Source organism: Peromyscus californicus, unplaced genomic scaffold, assembly GCF_007827085.1.
Source record: "Peromyscus californicus insignis strain IS unplaced genomic scaffold, ASM782708v3 Scaffold_22__1_contigs__length_63687245, whole genome shotgun sequence".
Lineage (NCBI taxonomy): Eukaryota > Metazoa > Chordata > Mammalia > Rodentia > Cricetidae > Peromyscus > Peromyscus californicus.
Window position 1 is genome coordinate 19,442,146 of NW_026294525.1, and position 21,673 is coordinate 19,463,818.

Below are 21,673 nucleotides of genomic sequence, written 5' to 3' on the forward strand. Positions count from 1 at the left end.
ACTTGTGCTCGGAACCTTTCCCCACATGTGTTAAAACGAAAGATTGTGTGACACTGCCGAGACTTGCGTGAGAGGACTCTGTCGTCTTCAGTTCTTCATTTTGGGATTCCGAGTTCCCCATTCTTTACACAGGTTTTCTGTTTTGTTTCTGTTTTAAATCTCAGTCAGCTATCTGGTTAGAAAATAAAGTCTTGGGACATACTCATTGTTAAAGAATATCCCTAAGTAGCATGTCAGAATATATAAGAGGTGAGGAGGCAAAGAATACATTTTCAGGAAAAATAGAAAATTCCAAACTATTAATAGAGAAATCTTGGCAAAGGACAGGTTTTTACGACATTATGTTCTATTGGTGCTGCTACAGCCTATGGGTTAAAAGAAATGATGACTATATCAAAAAAGCAGAGATAGGGTTACCGTACTTAGAAGGTTAACAGTCTTGTTTTAGAACAGGGTCTCTCTATGTACTCTTGGCTGTCCTGAAACTCCCTCTGTAGACCAGGCTGACCTCAAACTTAAGAGATCCACCTGGATTAAAGGTTGTGTGCCACCACACCTGGCTCTGGAGTTAACAGTCTTAAAGGCTCTTTTTAAAAGGAAGATTTCATTTTTTAAGAAATAAGGCTCTTCTAATATTTATTTCTCTCTTCAGTATGTCACACATAAGTCAATGCTTCCTCTTCAAGCTCTTAAGCTTTGTAATTAACTGGCTGCCTTTCCTTGGAACACATCAAATGTATTTCAATTACATTGAATATTACTTAAAAAGATTTCATTGAATGATGTTAAACTAGTCTATGGGATCACTTGTAGTGTTAGGCAAACGTGACAAATAATGTTCAAGTACAGCCCAAGGTCAAACATACTGAGGACTTCAAATAGTCTTCTTGAAAGGCTGCTCATTAAATCCTCTGCAGAGTGTGTGTGACTTTGAAGTTGGCTGGCAGAATCAAGCAACTGCTCTAGTATGGATGTGATCCTTTTAAGTATTCAAAGGATCTTGTGCCTGGTTTCATCATTTCTAAGAAGAAAATAATTTTTAAAGTGTGCTGTATGTTTTTAAAATTGTAATTGTATGAGTGTTTTACCAGAGTGAATGTATGTGTACCACATGCCTGGTGCCTGTGGAAGTCAGAAGAGGGCAGGCAATGGATCTCCTGGAACTAGAGTTATAGTTAGTTGTGAGTCACCATGCAGGTGTTGGGAACAGAATCCTGGTTCTCTGCAAGAGCAGCAAGTGCCCTTGATCGCTCTACAATAAAGGAAGATTTAGGAACTTGTAATACTAGAAAAACATGTTGCCAAGTTTTGGAAAATTCAAATCCGTAATATCAAAAACTAAAAATCATTCACAGTTAATTTATCTAGCAATACACCCAAATACTAGTAAATGACATCACATCATTAAAATCACAAGCTGTACCAAGAATTCAAATATAGATGCATTTGATGGAAACGTTTTTCAAAAACTTATTACAAGCCAATGGAGATTTATAACCTAAACTCTGACTATTTCAAATGTTCAGAATAGGATACTAAAAATACAAAAAATAACAGCAGAACAATAACAGCAACAAAAGCCCAACAGATAACTGCGTGAAGAGCTGGTTCCCACAGTAGAAATATTAAACCATGAAAGGTAGCCCTGCAGAAGAGAGAGCAAGCAGCAAGCATGAGGAAGTGTGCTCAGTGATTGAGAACGATCAGTGGACCGATTACAGAAAGAATTTGCTGTGGTGAGTTGTGGGATGAAATGGTGCCGTGCATAAATACCCACTGGAAAATGAATTCAAACAGTGGTAAGTGGAGCTTGACGATCTGCACATCTAGCTACCCCAAAAGTGCCAGGAAGAGAGCAGGAGGTGTCAAAAAGGAACAAAGGGTTGAGTTATTTGTACGCTCTTAGCCTTGCACTAAATCTGGTATTGCACTCCCTGTAGTTTGTGGTATGACAGGCTGGGCAACTTGAATGGAGACAGACTTCCACTAGGGGTATGACACAAGGGATAGTATTTCCCATGTGGCAGAGAACTCAAGATTCTAGCATTAAGATTTGGGAAGAGGTAGAGTTGTGGCAAAACTTTAAAACGTGGTAAATGTGCCCATTCATCAGAAAGGACTGTTCTTACGTTGCAACAGAGTGCTAGGGGCCTCTGCTGGTCCATTGGCTATGTTGTAGCAAGATCTTGGGTTTCTGCAGAGAGACTAGGGCTCAAAAGAAGAGGAACATTCTTTGGGTAGCTCCAAAAAGCAGCTATTTGCCAACTGATTAAGTATTATTCAGCACTGATTAGGTGTTATTCAGCACTGTAAGGACTCTATGTCCTCTTGTGAGTGTGGACCAACTGGCTTCAACAGTAGGTTAGGAGCCTGATCAGTTCAGAAAACTAGAGCAACCGCATGGCAGGAATAAAGTACATGACCTAAGAACAGCTCAAGAGACGAACAAACAAAAACGACAGAGCAAAGCGTAACATGTACAGCTAGGAGCAGTCAGTGCCTCAAAAGAAAGGCATCAAACCCAGAGGAAGAGAAAGAGGTGAATTTAAAAGCCTTTAAAATGAGTGCAATTAGAATTCCCAGAAAAGGTGAAGGAGGGGCCGTGAGATTGAGAAAGTATTAAACAAAAATTCAGATGTGAACAGACATTTTAAAAAATGTTAGTAGTAAAAATGTAAGAAGTTCAAGTAGTTATAATAAAATAGCATAAAGAATAGATGCTCTACTGCTCTAGGGGGCTGTTGGAAGGTAGATTTTAGAAGCTGGTATTTACATAGAAAGAAATGGAAAATGTGAAGTAGAGATGTGAATAGATTGAACATAACAGCCATACTACAATTTCCAGAAAGATGAGGTGGTTAGAATGTGGGAATGGGGTAGATAAAGAGATTAGAATGTTAAAGAGGTGCCTGTAAAATATGTTGAACTGACAAAAATGAGTTTTCAGATCCAGGCTTAACCATTTTTTAAAAATGAATACGAGGTAAGGAGGTGGTAATTGAGCCTGAGTATACTAAACAAAAATGCAGGTCAATCATATATACATTCATATTAGACACATATATTATATTTACCTATTTATATAACAGAAGGTCAATTTACCTGGAATGAAGAACTATCTCAAATTCATAATAATAGTAGGCATCAGAAAGTAATAAAGTGTGATCTTCAGAACTGAAGTAAATCTACTGCCAGGGCTAAAGTCAATACCCAATTAAACTCTTATTCAAAAAATAAAAATGTTCATTTTCAACGAGATACAAACATTTTAACATTGACTTTACCGTAACAAATTCTTCACAAAACACACAAAAAGCCTGAAGGATTTACCCCAGGAAAACAGGAAATGAACGTAACACAGGGGTGGACCTCAAACAGCAATGGTAAGTAAATAATATAACGTGCTACTATAATTTTTAAAATGTCCCACAAACAAATAGTAATAATAATAGCTTTGTGCTTCCAAAAGATATGATTAAGTTATAAAAAAAATAGAGCAGATAACAAAAGGGATAGAATTATTCTTTTTTTTTTCTGTAGAAACAATACTGCTTAGCTATAGACCTTGGTGGAAAGTACTTGAGGCAAACCTGTATGTGAAAAGAAATTAAAGAAACTCTGAGAATTAGACATAAAACAGAGCAGAAAGGATAGATCTTATGTTAGTGAAGAATTAATTGGAAACTGTGCTATAGGAAGACAGGATAATTGGGAATGCAGAATTCTTTTAATTGTGGCAACATAACAAATCTATTATGGAAATAAACATTTTAAAAATATATATAATTTCAGACTGGGTAAGCAAAATCCTCACTTACCCCGTGGCTTACTTATTTCTAAGTAATAGCGAACACTACTGCTCGGTGGTGATTACAAAGAAGATAACAAAGTGACAATGCAACAGAGCAAAAGGGAAGAACCACCACCCGGAACTTCAAAAATCAAGAAAATTCTAAACTTCACAATTTCACTTCATAGTGGGAATTCTAGGTGTTCCTAGATTCACAATACACACATTTCTTTAATTAAGAATTTTTGATTTTATGTGTGTGTGTATGTGTTTGGCCTGAAGGTATGTCTGTATACCACATGCATGCCTGGTGCCCACAGAGCATGTCAAAGCCCCTAGAACTGGAGTTATAGTTGTGAGCTGACATGTGGGTGCTGGGAATTGAACCTCCGTCCTCTTGGAGAATAGCCAGTGCTCTTAATAGCCGAGCCATCTCTCCAGTCCCATAATACATAAACTTTAACCTCAATTATGTATTTGATTAGCAAATTGTGTCCAATATGATGCATTTTTGTCTATATATTCTTTCACTCACATTCACCTATATTTAGTAAATTAAAGTCCTTGCCTGACTTAGAATCGAGACAAGGTCAAAATTGTCTTTATATGTGATTATATCAGTCCATAAATTTGTTAAAATATTTTCATACGACTTATTAATAAAATAACTTCAGGAGACATGAAAGCACTATTAACTCATACTTTGCAAAGACAAGAAAGTGATTTAAATTACTTTTAGCATATATCCTTATAGAGAGGGCTTTCATGATAACGTTTCCATGGGTGCATGTGATGTGCTGTGATCATATTCACAACTTGTTACTCTTTCTTTTCTCCTCATCCCCCACATGGTGGTAGGGCGTACCTGTCATCTCAGCACTGGGGAAGCAGAGAAAGGAAGACCTAGAATTAGAGGACAGCCCCTTATCTCTAATCAATTAATTAAAATCAATACATTAATTAGAAATGAATCTTAAGTCTATTAGCAAGACTCTACTACAATTTGAAATATATATGAGGCTTAAAAAAAAAAAAAGTCCCTCTAAGAAAGCAGTCAATTCAAAAGCATGAGAGGTTTGGGAGACTCTAGCACTAAAAAGCAGCTGATTCTGGTTTGTCCAGACACAGTCACTGTTGTGTATCTCTGCTTCAGTGAGATTATTCTGGGGAAGCTGGTCACTGTAGGGACTTTAAAGTTTCAATAAAATGAGGTTCTGGAACTTTGCCACTGTTTTCTCAAAGCATGCTGTTCAGTGTTGGGGCATGATTTTACTCCTGGTGGGAGACAATTTATTTATGCAAAATGCAATCAGCCTTCTTAAGTAGTGTCAGTTAAGACTCACAAGGAACCTGAATATGGATAGAATTACACAATGGACTTAATTTGGTCTGGGGGCATTCTGAGTCACACTCTTCAGTAAATCAAATTCCTAAGGAAACAAGGTACGAAAAAAATATGTTTTCTAATTTAAAAATAGTTAAAAATAACAGGTTGTTATGTTGACCTTTTTTCCCTTAGTTTTACTAAAATTATTTAAATAGAAGTTGATTTTAACAGTTCAATGCTTGCCTTTTTTTTTAAATTAAAGTGTGCTTGAGTGAATAGAAAGATTAACAAAACTCAGTTTCTAGTCTCAAATTAGTGAGGACAAAGGCACCGATTACTGGAGCATAAAGACAAGAGCTGAAGAAGGAGAAAGGAAGTTAGGGACAGGGTACTTTGATGGAGCAGAAGAGGAGGCAATTATATCCAAGTGGAGAAGCCAAATGGGCCTCGTGGAAAAGCCCTTCAATTTAGGATGGGTTATGTGGATTCATGCTATTAGGCATGTAGGAAGGAGGATGGGAAGGGGTACAGAATGGTGGAAGACAAAAATGGCAAAGATGTGAACCAGTGTGTTAAGAGTTTGGTCGATGCAGAAACTAAAGGGGAGTGGAGGTCACCTGCAATGCTGATATATCCTCCCATTTCCTCCCTATTTCTATCATTCTCTCTGCCTTCTTCCTCCTCCTCCTCTTCCTCTCTATCCTGCTTTGTCACTTTTTCTGTCTTGGCCTCCTGCTCTCCCTTTCATCATTTCTACCTATTTTTTAAATCAGAAACATCCTACCTGAAATATAGTGTGGATAAAAGCTCCTAACTACTACATATGATATAAACTGGGTAAGAAACTCCTTGATTAACAGCAAAAGGACTCAGTTATTTTCTTAGTGATTCTACCTACGGCTGATGAGGGACTCCACTACAGTGTAGCAGGGAAGAGAATGAAATGGAGATGAGGTGTAGAATCAAGGAAGGGGGAAGAAACCAACTGGATAATACTCTAGGGAAAGGATAATGGGAATCTACATTGATTGACAGAAAGATGGCAACAGCATCCATTAAACGGGTAACAAAGGAAAGTGCACAGAGAGAACAGATAACCCCACACTGGACAGATTTCCTTTGAAGTAGGATATATCTAGCTAGATTTTTCTACTTGTACAACTGTAGCTGCAGAAGGCCTGGAGACATTAATGAAGATGCATTTAATTGATGACCATTGGTTAGGATGATCAATAGGAAAGAAAGTGAGGCTCCAATTAAAACCATTGGAGAATGATTTAATTTGGAGGTAAAAGAAAAAAGGCAAAAGGGAAATGGACAGATGGATTCCAGAAATGGAAAAGAAGGTGAAATCAATGGTGAGTGTGGGCAAACAGCTCATCAGTACCACCAGGTTTGGAGGACACCGGGGCTTCACTTACGGTTAATATGCTGCAAAACAAGGGACCAAAACACCAGGACATTGGTCACTGGTCAGGATGGAGCCTGAGTCATCTGTCTAGTCCTGGAAGAAGACTTGGTAACCCAAGGTACCTAGAAGACCAAACATAACTATGTAAATCTGGCTCCAAGAGTCTTAAGCCTTGTAGTTACTCAGCAAGAGGCTGAGAAAGCTGAAAAAGGCATCTTATTGCTCCTTAATTTAAGAGACAATCCAAGCAAACTGTCAATCACATGGAAAGGTCAACCCCCCAGGAAAAGCTTCCTATTCTAGAGATCTCCCCGCCCCTGAGGAACTATAAATTAAAACTAGAATCCTCACTAGAGCTAGGCAAGCACTCTACCATCAAGATATGACCCCAGTCCTTGTTCTAGGGATTTTACAAAGTAACATACAGCCAGTCTAAAATGCACATGTGAACAGCAGTCTCCTTGGCCACTGATTGCACTTACTAGAGAAAATGCCCTACCCTGCCTGCCTTCCACGCTCTACTCTGCCTATGCCAGCTTATTCTTTTTCTAAAGCGCCTTAAGAAAATGTATGGGGGTGTTTTGCCCATGTGTATGTTTGTGTATCACGGGAGTGAGTCTGATCCCTTGGGACTGGAGATATAGATGGTTTGTGAGCTGCCAGTGTGGGTGATGAATTGGGAATTGAACTGTGGTCCTCTGGAAGATGAGTCAATGCTCTTCACTGCTCAGCCATCTCTCCAGCCCCTCATCTAAATTCTTTAAATGAAGATCACAAGGTCTGAGAAGGCAAAGACAGAGATCTCCAATGTTTTCTTTTTTAAAATCAGTAAAACAAACACATAAAAGCTTTCACCTCGAAATGAGTAAGAGATGTTTATCCGGAGTCAAATGTTAACTAACGATCACAGCCTAAGAACATGGATTTAGGTGATAAATACATTTGTGAGCACATCAGGGAGACCGACTACACCAAAGCAAGGAGATCTTGGCTCCAATGCCTCAAATGCTCTCTGACAGCGTTCTTGGATTTTGAGTAGTAGAGGTTAGTGGTCTGCTAAAATGTTTCACATGGTAGTCACAAGCATGTTGGATCAGCTACAGATATGAGCAATAAATAGACATTAAGAAGCTAAGATAGGAGCCCCAGATAGTTTGGCTCAGGATCTGTGCTACTCCACCCTCTCCATAGTCACTGAGGTTGTCAACTAATATTTACAGAATGTGCAATGTACATATGGCCTATTCCTGGAACTTTAGTTCACATCAGTATAGTGCCCCACACAAGAGTAGAAACATATATACAGTATAACAAAATTAACTTTAAATTTGTATTACTGTACCAAAATCCAATGCAAAAATATCTGAGATTAATAGTTGTCCTTTTATCCTATATTCCTATATTCCCCTAAATGATAACAAACATCCATAACCTACCAAATAACCAAAATAACCAACCAAATAACTCTTGAGAATGTGAGCGTTGTGCTCTCCAAACTGCTTTCTGCTGTCTGTGGACATGGATGAAGTATCTTTAGGGTCCCAGAGAAAATTTGAGATAATGGCCAAGTCCTGGGAAGACCAGCTATAACCTTTGTTAATAGATATCACCTGTCAAGATTCAGGAGTTCTTCCCTAATCAAACCTGATTCATATTAGCCTGGAACAAATCCATAGCCTCTTGATGCCTGTGGAAACAAAAGCAAAACCTCTCCTCCAAAGCATTTTTTACTTCCATTTGACAAATACACTTTTTGACTTCTTTTTTAAAGTTAAGATAGCCCTAAAGTATCTAGGTTAGTTTAATTTTGCCGTCCTGCTCACAATCCCATGTCTCCCAGAAGCTGTCTCTTGCCCATCAACCATCAAAAAATTCAAAATCAACACAATACCATATAGGATCCAGACTCCCTGTATATTTGCTATGTCTATGTGGTCTTTTTTAAATTTTATTTCTTTTTAAATACTATTATTTTTAAACTATTTATTTGTTTCTATGACTGTCTATACTCTCTCTTTTTTAAGCCTATACACATTGTAAAACACACTGGAAACTACTTAGAAATTTTTTTTCCAATCTGGACCTCTTTTACTGCATATATTTTAGCCTTTTTTTTTTTATTGCACAAGCAAACTTTAGATTGCTAAGCTACACCTGAATTCTCCCTGCAGCTCTCAGCTGGCTCCCCTGCTCTTGGGTTGTTAAAGCAAAGCTTAAAGCTTGTGGCCTGGTCAGAAGTGCCTGACCAGGGAGAACCAAGCCTAAACCCTGAGACCCATTGCGTTTGACCAGGAACAGCACTCAACCTTCCAAGCTGTAGGAAGCCAGTACTTGCCTTCCTATTTATTGCTGCCCTGCCAGCTGAACATCAGTGCCTCTTAAAGGAGCTGTGCCCTTTTTCTTTCCTTTTTTTTTCTTCTTTTTTTTTCAGCTTTCTCAGATCCTACATGGAAATTCGAGAGCCTATGTTGGATGGCAAAATGTTGTTAGTTGTTTTTTTACTCTTTGACTCTCTGTTCTTTGGGGGCCCACCACCCAGCTCCCAAATAAACCACACACAGAAGTTCATTCTATCTTATAAATGCCTGGCTTTAGCTTGGCTTATTTCTAGCCAGATTTTCTTAACTTCAAATTATCTCATATATGTTTTGCCTCTGGGTTTTTACCTTTCTCTATTTCTGTACACCTTTCTTTCCTTCTTTCTCCATGGCTTGCTGTGTAGCTGGGTGGCTGGCCCCTGGAGTCTTCCTCCCCTTGCTGTCTTGCTCCTCCTTCTTTCTTTTCCTCCCAGATATCTCCTTCTATTTATTCTCTCCACCTGCTAGTTCCGCCTGTCCCTCTCCTGCCTCTCTATTGGATGTTCAGCTCTTTATTAGACGGCAAAGTAACACAGCTTCACAGAGTTAAACAAATGCAACATAAAAGAATGCAACACATCTTCGCATCATTAAACAAATGTCCCACAGCATAAACAAATGTAACACATCTTAAAATAATATTCTACAACAAATTATATTTCTAGTTCATAATTGGAGCAAAAATTTGGCTAAATATTTCATAGTTCTGCTTTCTCTCCTTTCCCCTTTACATCCACAAAAATGTTGATGACCTAGAACCTCTGTTGTTAATAACTGATGGAGACATATGCTCCTCAGCACACTCAATCCATAGCTCTCCTCCAGACTCCCTACCACCTACAAAGGACCTACAAAGTGGTCCTTTGCCATAGTTCCACTTAAAAACATGTTCAACAAACAGTTCTGGGTTGACCCTGGTCCCTCAGTCTACAAAGAGGCTACGAGTGGAAGCTGGTACCCTCAGCAGGAGACAAAGGGCTGAAGAAATGGGAGCAGAAAAGACATACTGATCTTTAAGAACTAAAGTAATATCTGAAATTCTGATATTTCATCAGCACAGAAAAACAAAATAAAAAGAATTGCTGAATATTTGTACTGCAGTATTCGTTGTGATACCATTAAAATAATGTCCAATATTTATTTAATTAGAAAATGTACCATGTACTAATTTACCCACACAAATTAGCATGGCTACAGCCTTAGATTCTGGAATTACCTTGGACCCACCCTGAGAAGGGCTTACACAGCCTCAGGAGACTGAGAGAGAATATCTACAATAAAATTTCGAAGCATCTCCTTGGGTACTTCTTCCCCATGTGGACTTGCGCGCAGCAGGGGCGGGGGTGGGGGTGGTGGTGGTTAATATGCATGGTTATTAGTCAGTCACCCTTTCACTTAATCTTCCATGCTACACAAAGGTGTATTTTAATACATCTTGGATACGGTTTTGAATCAATTTCACCTCACATTAGATGGCAGAATAAGTGTACAGATCATTTAAATTAATTCCTTCATTTAAATAATCTCTGGCCTAGAAATGTCAAAGTAATATGAAAGTCAATGGGATGTTAAAATTACTTTTGATGAAGGTACTGTGTGCATCACTGGAAGCCTTACCAACAATGCCACGGTGCCAGAGTACGAACTTTGTCATGTTTCAGGTAAGAGGAGGGACAGAGTCGATGAGCATCTACTTTTAAATCTTTTGATCTAATAGATTTTTTTTTCTAACTTTTTATGATTCAGTAAAAGTTTATCAGGTGTCGGTGACCCTAGTAAGCAAAAGCCAGATACAGCTCCTGTCTCCAGACAGATGCATAATTTTAGGGTAAAAGAGATGCTATGGATGACGGCTCTAGGGGGATGGGATGGCTGTTTGAATCCCCAGTACCCACATGAAGGCAACTGCAGTAGTACACAGTATAATCCCAGAGAGAGTGCAGTAAGATTGGAATCTTGTCATCAAATGTAGTGTTTAAAAAACGACTATCACAAAAAAGGTGCAAGTTGAGTGCTGACACCCAAAGTTGTCCTCTGACTTTCATATGCACATCCTGCCACAAGCATATCTGCACACACACACACACACACACACATGCTCACACTATGACTTTAAAAACAATGAGTTATTTCAACAACAAATCAAGCCTCTGCCATAACTCTTAAACCACATCAAATTGGAATGAGTTACTCCAGAAATCTTCAAGGGAAGATTTTAGATGGAGAACTAAAGGCAGAGCCTATTATTGCTGAAGGGCAGTCTCAGCCTCATTAAGCAGGGCTATTTGCCTGAGCTAAGCTTTATGCAATGGACACTTACATAATGTCATCGTCTTTGCCAAGTGTTACCCAGGGGCAATTATTCTTGTGACCTGAGATGGGCCTCTGCCCTCTGGATCTCATGTTATCACCCTTTCTGATTCAGAGGGTTTTATGACCCAGCTACCAGACTTGTTTCCACTTCAACTCAGTTAAATTATACATGCATTTATTGCTACACACTATGTATGCCAGGCCCTGAGGAAATGTGAAATAAACAGGCATTATACCAGATCTATCATTCATTAACCCTTCCCTTTTCAGGCACCACACTATAAGGGCCTGAACACCATCACTGTGTACACTGCCATAGAGAAAGGCAAACACAGCCTCTGTACATTTTCCCATAGTTACTTCTCAGATTTTCTCGGCAACCCAGGGCCCGAGGTTCCTCATACTCATCAGGAGTGGGCAGAGGGAGGCATCTCACAAGCTCAGACCACTGCTCATTGTGTTCTAAAATGGTTTAGAGTCCAGCATAAATTCCATGAAACTGTCAGATTATACCCCTGAAATCATTATTTAGATCCCTAAAGTCACGGGTTCCCCATACTATTTTACAGTTCTAACTCCTTTCTTTACTGTTCCATCTCCTTCCACTATACGCTCACCCAGGTGCGTCGTGAGCTAGTACCTGCATCGAGAGCCACAGAGCCTCGGCACAGGCAGTCTAGATGACCTCTTGTGCCCCAAACATCCCCGTCCCCAACCAGCTGTCTAAGGAGTGACTGTTGAGGGAAATGATGAAAGACCAGCTCCAGTGAGAAGCAACTTCCTCTCTAACACACACAGCCTCCATCTAGGAGTCTCATGATTTTGCTAATCTAACCTCATGCTGACACATGACTTCTTTGCTGTCCACCAAGTCCCCGGGGAAATTAAAACATTATTACAGATTTCCTAGTGGCTTCTGTTATGAACTGTATCTCCACCCAACCCACATTATAACTCCTTTGATGGAAACTACCCTGATCGACAATTTTTTGTCTTTTGTGAATTTCCAACGACTTGGGTATGAGATGTGCTCATGAGCTAGTTAGAAATATGAAGAGTTAGAATTCCCCCTGGGTATGTTTCTATCCATGAAGCTAGAATTTTAAATTTGTTAAGTGTCTGTAGTTGTTGGGATCTACAAAGGTCACTGTGGAAATCACAAAGCCCCTGTAGCCCTCCCTTTGTTCCTCCGCTTTTACTCCTCTGGCCTCTGCCTTTGGTGTGGACTGTGAGGATGGAGCTAGGTAATACGCTGAGTTCTGATGTTCACCAGGAGCCATAAAGGAGCCTCCTCTCCTGTGCCGTATTCTCTCTAGTGGGTGGGGCTTCTCTGATATCTCTAAGCAGAGGAACACACTATCCCACCCACTGCTGCACAGCTGCATGTAATCAGTTCTCTTTGTTTCTCTCTTCCAGAGAGGCAAGAACTCAATTTAATACTCAGCAAGACATGTATTATTCTATTTTATATTTCTTCCATAATACCATTAAAATTAATTTTAAAAATAATCCTATTTTTCACATTTCATGTGGACAGATGCATTGACTGTCTCTGAAAATTCTATAAAGTTAAGATGTGTGTTGCGGTCATACGGATACAATTAACATGGAGATGAGTCACATGTTTCTCAATATGAGAGAGGTTTGATGACATGTTATCACCATTATAAACCTAGAAGGCGTTACAATTCGTGTTACTTGAATAAATTTCTTGTAGTGTTTTAAATCATGGTTTGAATATGTTACTGGTGGTAGAAAAAAGCGTTGTAACTACTGATACCAAACTGTACCCCATCCCTGTTGTGGACTACCCCTTCAAGTTTGGAATATTTCAGTGTGTCAAAGTGTGCATTAATGATTCTAATGGCTTTAGGGAGTAGGCACATGTGTATGCGGGTATACATACATACAGAGACCAGAGGGAGACATCAGGTATTCTGCTCTGTCACTCTACCATATTTCCTGGAGATAGAGTCTCCCACCAAACTGGGAGTTGGGCTGACAGCTAGGAAGTGCCAGTGACCTACTTGCCTCTGTCCCCAACCCTGGAGTTACACCCCCATGCTTGTGACGCCACATCCATGTTTTAATTTTTTTTTTTAATGTGTTGTAGGCGTAGTTGTCTGTGCTTCACACCTGATGCACCATCCCTAGTGGGCAGCAGGTAACTGCTAGGTACATGCCCCCACCTGGGGCGTGGCTGAGATGGGGACCCCTTAAGACCTGAGATGCGTACTTGCTTGCTCTCTCTTGTCTACCTCATGATCCTGGATGCTGGATGTTGGACTGCAGACCAAGTCAGAGTTCTCCAGAGAACCACACTGGACTGTACCTCACCTCTCCTGGATCCCATAACCAACCCCTTTGCTTGCTGTAAGTTGACCCAAAATAAATCTCTTTTGACTATCAGATAAACTACGTGGAACTGCCTCATTAATTTCCACTATAATGTGTGCTCTCTGAGAGCCCATACTTGGGTCTTTGTGCTTCCACAGCATACATTCTTAACCACTGAACCATCTCTACAGCCTTCTAAATACTTCTAACGCTTAGATTGTGTCTTTTCTTTTGCCTTATGGTTGGTACTTCCAAGAAGATCAAATCCCTTATCTGATGAATCCTTCTACAAGATTGTAATGGGTGGAAGAATCTTTGCAACATCATTTAGTTATCAAATCAACTCACTCAAATGTGTTTATAATGGCTAGTTATCATTATGTAACATTACAAGAGGCACCTCACCCCCATCTCTAAATATTGAAATCCTACTTGCCCGTAGAATGGCTTTAGAATGTGATACCTTTGGAAGGTAATTAGGTCATAAAGGCAACGCCTTCGTGATGGCACTAGTGTCTATATAAGAGGAAGAGGATTGGTTCTCACCTTCTCTACCAAGTGGAAGTGCAGAAAGAGCTGGGTCCCCTGTGAATCAGGACTTGGCCATGCCTGTCCCTTGGTCTTGCATTTCTAGGCCCTGGGACTGTGAGAAACAACTTCTAGTAGTTGCAGTTCCGGACTCTGTATTCTATTCGCTTCCTAGAATTGGCTAAGGTACTGAAACGAATGATTCCTACTAGTCAGGCCACTGTCCATTATGTTAAATGGTAATGGAAAAGTCACATAAGACAAGACATTAAATATTTTTACTATACCGCTATCCCCATACTTACCTTGGAGTTAAAAAAATCTAATAGAATAATAGAGGGGAATACAAAGTAGGGCTAAAGAAGCACAGGGGTAAAAGCAATCATACTTTGACGGACCTCACTTAAAAAGAAAAGCGATCATTTGAACATAAAATGTTTGTCTAGCATCATAAATTATGGGGTGTCAGTGTGAGCCCTAAAATAGTTTCATATGGGCTGAGTGAGAAAGAATGTGAACAACAGTAGTAGTAACTGAATGCAAAAACTGAGCTGGGTCAGTTGTATCATCTCAGTATTGAATGGTGCCAACAGAAGATCAAAGCAGGGAATGGAGGGGAGAAATGGGTTTTAATCAAATCCAGAAGAACTGAAAACCAAGGTAGGGAACCAAACTAAGAGATCATTTACCAAGCACGCAGTAAAAGCTTATCAGGTGTTGGTGACCCTAGTAAGCAAAAGCCAGATGTGGCCCCCGTCTCCAGACAGATGCATAATTTTAGGGTAAAAGAGATGTCATGGATGACTGCTCTGGGGGGATGAAATGGCTGCTTTCAAGTTTCTGAAAGCATTTTCTCTTACTTCCTTATCTTGGATCATGGGAGAGTCGATTGATTTTATTAGCTGTGTAACCACAGGAGTGCTAACATGACGTAAAATTCTCTAAATATCTCCCACAGTACTATGAAAGACAATCACACCAGAGTCTAGCTGGACTTTGATCCCTAATGCTTTGTGACTGTAAGATACTTTGTTCTGTATCTGCGAGTCAGCCTTGCATTTACCATTGGTTCTTTGGTAAAACTTTAGAGGAAGGACTTGACTTATCATAAACTTCACGTTCTCTCATTTAATGCTACATCAAAATAATGATTTGATATTTAATGTTTAATCACTGGCAGCAAAACCTACCTTTAAAATATTATGTTGTAAAAGTTCTTGCCGTTTTTTTTTTTTAATAAATCAAACATGCATTTGTATCATCAGGATTTTAATTCAGATTATTTTGTGCAAGAAAGAAGCATATTTGAAATACTTCATCTTTTTAAAAAGAAATTGGCAGTCCTGGCAAAGAAAGAGCCAATATCCTACCAGTGGGAGTGTGATTCTACTTTATGATGCAACTATCACAGGACCCTACCAGATCATGTCTTCTATACTATCCAGACACTCAGAAAAACTAGTTGCCTTGTAGGAGTAAAACAAAACAAAACTCATCTCTTTCAGGATGTAATAAACTAAATTAATGCTAACAACTTCCCCAAGCTCCTAAATAGGTTTGAGTATATAACCATCATTATTTGGGGAATGGGCTTAAAGTTCTTTTCCAAGCCTGGTAAAATCTCTCAACCATGGTTGTTTATTCATTTACTCCATTTAAGTATTTTTACCAAATGGCTCGATTCTCTGTCTACATGAGACAATGAATCAGTCTGGCTATCAGAGACACCCTTGTAGAACATAGTCGTCTGTGACCAGCTACACTGTAGGAATTAGCTCATGAATACTCACGATGATGGAACAGAATAGAAGTTATTTATTCTAAGAATCTAGGAATCTGGTCTATACTACTAATCAATTATTTTTCATATAATTATATATACACCCACAAAAAGCATTTTTCAATACCTACTATGCATAACCCAAGAGCCATTCTGGGTACAAAGAACTTGACAACATACAAAATAGAAAAACAAAAACAAACAAACAAAAAACCCTGCCTTCATAGAACTTACATTAGGAAGTACCTAAAATTACTCAGTATTGGGAAGACAAATGAAAAAATAAATAAATTTAAAAATGGTGAGGTGTGTGTGTGTGTGTGTGTGTGTGTGTGTGTGTGTGTGTGTGTAACATAAACAAAAATCAATGAAGAGGAACAAATTAGAAGACATAGAGTATTGAGTATTTTGAGTTTTTGTTTTGGTTTGGGCAGGGAAGAAGGGATACAATTTTAAAACAGGAAGCTAAAAAAAAGAAGATGAGAGAAAATGACATTTAGGTAACTTGTGAGAGAGATGGGGGAGGGACCAAGTGGACATCTGTAGGAAAAAGTACTTGCCAACAGAGAAGGTCAAGAGTGTGAAGACCCTGGGGTGGGAAGATGCCTGAAGAGATCCTAGATGTACAGAGGTGCTGGTATTCTAGTGTGGCTGAAGGTAAGGGTACAAGTGAAGGTAAAAATCAGAGAGGTAGCGTGGGCCTGATTCTCCAGGGCCACGCGGGTCTTGGGCTTCTAGAATGGAACATTAGGTAGTATACCTATTCACAACTAGTACCCAAAAGTAGAGTGATCCTGCTAAACATCACTTATATGTGTACCATCGAGTCTGAAATTTAAGCTGATGAAATGAACGGGTTATCTGCCAGGTTTCTGGAAGCGTGTTTATTAAAAAGGACAGAAGTAGAAGATCATAGAATGTCAACTCCAGACTGATCCCAAGAGATGAATTCACAAGACAAAGAGTTTAAACACTAGGGACCAGAGAGTAAAAGATGCAGGAAGTAATTTTTTTTTTTTAAGACAGGGAAGGAGATGCAGAGGCTAGCGTGTATGTAAGAATCAGTTAAAAACCTTGAGCTGCCCATCCCCCACAGGGACTGCATAAAGACTGTTCAGGGTTCCATTGAAGCTGGGGCGGGGGTGGGGGGGGTGGGGGGGGTGTTGGTCTCTGGAAGCTGGAATGGCTTGCAAATGCGATACGTTTAAGTAATGGCCCAAATCTGCTACTACAGAATAACTGGACATACCCTATGGGAAGAGAACACCAAAGGCAAATACTGGGAACAGAGAGCAGACCCAACAGTATCCCGGAACAAAATGACAACCAAAAAGATTCCATGAGCCAGCTTGCGTCCCTCCTCCCCGGGGAGGCGCGGGGGAACTTAGACCTCGTGCTGTAGACTTTAGTCCTCGCTTCGTTTTCTGAAATCACTTCATGGTTGACATCATCTGATAAAAGTCTGGAAGGGTGGGCTGCTGCAAAAATACAAACTCTCTCTTCCTCTTCCCCCCTCACCCTCCCCTCCTTGTCTTCCTCTCGGCCCCTCAGGCCTCCTTGGGGGGGGGGGGGAGGAGACAGGCAAAAGCTAGCCGGGGTCTTCCTAGATAATCCTTCTCTATAAGAAAGCTTCTTCACGTTTGGAACTTCTAAGAGGCCTATGCCACTTAGGACAGAAAGAAAGAACTGGGAGAGGTCACAGGTGGGAACATTCAGAGCAGGGAAGCAGTCTCTCTGGCAAGGAAGGGGCTCTAGACTGAGGAGGATAAGGGAAGGGGCATCTCCAAGACTGGTCGCCTGGAAGAGAGACACAGGCCAAGCAGATCAATTCCTGAAGAAGACGGGGTAGCTTGCTCTGGGGCCGGTCCCAGCCCTGGGTGGGACTGGTACAGGGGTTAGTGAAGGCACCGGGTGGAAGAGGTCCCTTAGGGTGGGACTGGTGCCGGGGTTAGTGAAGGCACCGGGTGGAAGAGGTCCCTTACTCTTTAGATTTATCTGATCCGTGAGCAGAGTTGATCCGATGCACTTCCTTCCTTTTAGCTGGTTTGGAGGCCATGCCCGAGGCTCACCCAGGCAGCCTCCTCCAGCAGGGCCCCGCTGAGAGCGCGCCACCAGGCCGCGAGGCTTCTGGGGCTTCCGAGGCTTCCCCGCGCGTCTGCCGTTGCCAGGAGACGAGTTCTGAGAACCGGAAGGCTCCTGCCAGGCCTGCTTGCCGGAGGAGGGCGGGCTCTGAGTGGAGACACAGTTTTAAGACCTTGGCGGGGGGGGGGGGGGGGGGGGGGGGGGACTGTGGTGTGGGCACGCGTTGACAGGCTCAAAGGGCTGCTGAGGGCGTTCCCTGCAGCATGCTATGCCTGGGTCTGCGACTCTGAACCTCAGACACTCAGCTCTTCAACTACAAGAATTCGGATCTTATTGTTGTCGCACCTTGGTGTTCTCTTAGCTGAAGAAAGAGTTCCATCATTAAATACTACTGAGTTTGCCAAAGGCTTAAAAAAAAAAAAAAACCCGGTTGATCTAGAAAGGAATCCATTTGTAGAGACATGGAGATAAACAAGCAGGGTCTTGTCTGGCTAGGTGACCATTAATCCGGTTATGGAATGGAGGGGCGCTGACAATACTGGACAATAGGGAATCTAAGTAAACTCCAGATCTATTAAAGCTCTAGATTTATAAAGCTCAGGCAGTTTGCAGTGATCTCGTCTTGGAGCTGGGTCTCTTTGGCCTTCCATTTGTTAGCAGATGTTAACACCTACTCTGAGGATAAGATGGATGTAAAGTGTTCAGTACAACACGCAAGACTCCTTATGTGCCTTTTGGGAGCAGGCAGATAACATGAACGAATGTGGCCAACCAGCTAAATACGGAGCAGCAGATTCTATACTCAACTAAGAAATGCTTATACTGGAAAGCCACCTCCTCACTGAGACAAAACAATTTTTTCAGCCCCTTGTAACTTCAAGTCAAATTTGACCCATGGCCCTGACAGGGTTTGGAACATATAGGTAGCCTCTCCCATAAACCTGGAAGTCCTAAGCATCTTTACATAATCTTTACATAATTTACAATCCCCTCTGCTCTTGGGGGGAAGAACATGCTGAGTCTATGATTCAGTTGAGAAAGCGACTTCCACAGATCCTATCTTTCAACTCTGACAAATGACTGCCTCGCCCTCTCCATTCGACAGAGCCTGGGTTTTCAGACTATTGCAATCTTAATACTGTTGAGAGCTACATAAATGACAATCAGATAACGACTTCGTTATGTTTTATATATAAAATAAATGCAAAGCTTGAAGTGTTACATTTATTACTGCTGAAGTGCCCTCAAATCCCCCCTTTAAACTGGATCTACAGACAATGGAGGGTCCATAGAGGGCCCTGCTTTGTTTACCAAAGTTCTAGAATTTTCGTAGAATTCTTTTAAGTGAAAGTAGACTAGATGGTGAGAAAACATATCAGTAATGAATTTTAATGAAGTAATAAGGTACATTGCCATAAGTTGGTAGAAATGACCCATGTTTAAAAATAGCACAGCTTTAAGTAGCCAACCACAGGGAAGGGTGAATTTAATTCTGAGAAGGGGCTGTCCCTGACGTCGTCCATGCCTGCAAATGCCAAGACCCTAGGAGAAGAAAGGCTTTACAGATCAAAAGAAATACAAGCCAAACACATTTCACAGATAAAGCACCCCAGACCTAGAGGAGCAAAGTGTTCTGCCAGAAATCACAATGCTGCACAACGCTGGGCTGTGTATGACAGGCATTAAGTCAAGAATGCTGACGTAAGCCAATCATCTCACTACTCCACTTAGAACCTCCTTTCAGATAGATGTTTATCTTTTGTTAGGATAATAAGAGGGAAGTCATGGAATGAGAGGCTCACAAAACAATTCTCAGAACTATCTTGTCCTAAGAAATTCTTAGGCTGGTGTTCCTTCTCCTGTCATTATTATATTGAGAATGCAATGCGTGCAGATGGAATCTCTCTTCTTTATAGAGTTAAATCGCTGAGCAAGCCACATAAGTAGCATGTGTGTTTCTCTAAAGTTTACAGCGACATGTTTGATAGGACATAAAAGGAGACTTGGTCTTATGGATCTGCCTTCAAAGTGAATCCATGTGCTATAATTATGAGAGATGTCACTTTGGAATAATAATTAAAATAGCAGTTTTGACTTGCTGCATGTCTACTACATTGGGAAAGGATACAGGCTCCTTTAGAGACCACCCTGAATTTAAATCCTGGCTCTTGTTCACTCAACGCTTGTAACTTCCATTTTCTTTATTTGTAAAACAGGGAAGAATGATACCACAAATGTACTTGACATGTCATAAGCACTCAGAGGAGGGTAATAATATTACCCCACAAGTAAAGAAGCTGCAGGGCAGAGGGGAAATGGAACAGAGAGTAGGTAGCTGAACAAAGCAGGCTATACCTCAGCCTGAGCTGTCCACACCCTCAGGCTACCCAACTGGTCACATTTCATGATCCAGGTGGTTGCCTTGAGTTTCAGTTTAGGGAATTACAAATTTGCTTTCTACCTTTAGAGACTGGGAAAGAAGAGAATGGTATTATTATTGCTATTATTAGTAGTATTGTTTTAATTATTATTATTACTATTATTATTATCACCACCATTTTTATTAAGTATGTAGCCATGCCCCCAATAAGACTTGCTCTACAGGGAAGAGAGATTTGACTTAGGGCAGCAGTAACTCATAGGGAAGTGGTTAGAAAGACACACTTCCTTCTATCACAGAAACAGAGCAAACCTCTGGGGATCTGCCGAAATGTGCAAACAAGCTTCGGTATAGCCTATCTCCCTACCATCAGCAGCCCTGGATAACCAGAACAGAGGAAGAGGAAGAGGAGAGGACTTGGTGTGTGTGTATGTGTGTCAGGGGGGTAATTTCTACCTCTTACCATCCTCGATTCAGGTGCCCTCTAATGCTCAAATCCACAGGGAATCACACAGAATATAACTTTCCTTCATAGTGCCGGTTCATAAGCAACCTGCTCCCTTCCTCTTTCAATTAAAAGGAATTTGTAGCCTTTTTTTTAGTAATTGTTTTTGCTACCCCAGAAATCGAAAAAAACCAAGGCCTTGGCCATGCTAAGCAAATGTGAATTCCAAAGAGCTACATCACCACCCTTCAATTGAGTGAACTGAGAGTGTTTGAAAATGGTTTTATAAATTACAATTTTCATTTGGCCATTTCTCCTAGTGCTCAGCCTCCACAAATGCAATGGATGATTTGGGTTCTGTGTGTAAAGTCAGGTGCCACAAAATGTTAATAGTGGATAAACTTTAGCTCTAGCATTAGTGATGTTTGGAATGAAATTCTGAATATAGATTAATTTAAACAAGGGAACAAGGAAAGAAGCTATTAATCCCTAGTTAGGTAGGGTCCTGTATCTCTTTAATCCCAGCCTTCAGGAAGCAGAGGCATCTTCAGGAAGCAGGGATTTCTGTGAGTTTGAAGATAGCATGGACTGTATAGTGAGGTTAAGGACAGTCAGGACTACTTAGTTGGGACCCTGTCTCCAAACAACAATAATAATATAAACATTAGTTCCTCCTAACAGACCCCATACATAATACTTAAAAAGACCATAGTATTTTCAACAACAGCATCACAGAAAAAAATCTGAAGAACATTAATATAATCAAAATATATTCAGTACCCCGAAATGTAAAATTCACAATTACTGAGAGCCAATAAAAACCAGTAGGCAGGAAGACAAATTCCATTAAGAAAAAGAAAAAGTTGATTCAAAATGAATAAAATAATATGGATGATAAAATTAGCAGACAGAACATTACAACA

The 21,673-nt window shown here is 40.4% G+C and overlaps 1 protein-coding gene across 7 annotated transcripts in view; it reads right to left on the minus strand.

Moving 5' to 3' along the window:
* Adgb (androglobin) overlaps positions 1-18,025 on the minus strand; it is a 136,153-nt gene extending 118,128 nt beyond the window's left edge. For all 7 annotated transcript variants that reach the window (XM_052751008.1, XM_052751010.1, XM_052751009.1 and 4 more), the window contains exon 1: positions 17,826-18,025. In XM_052751008.1, coding sequence (XP_052606968.1) covers positions 17,826-17,899 — 74 coding nt within the window. In that variant the 5' untranslated portion in view covers positions 17,900-18,025. The remainder of the gene's footprint in view (positions 1-17,825) is intronic.
* Positions 18,026-21,673: the final 3,648 nt, after the last annotated feature.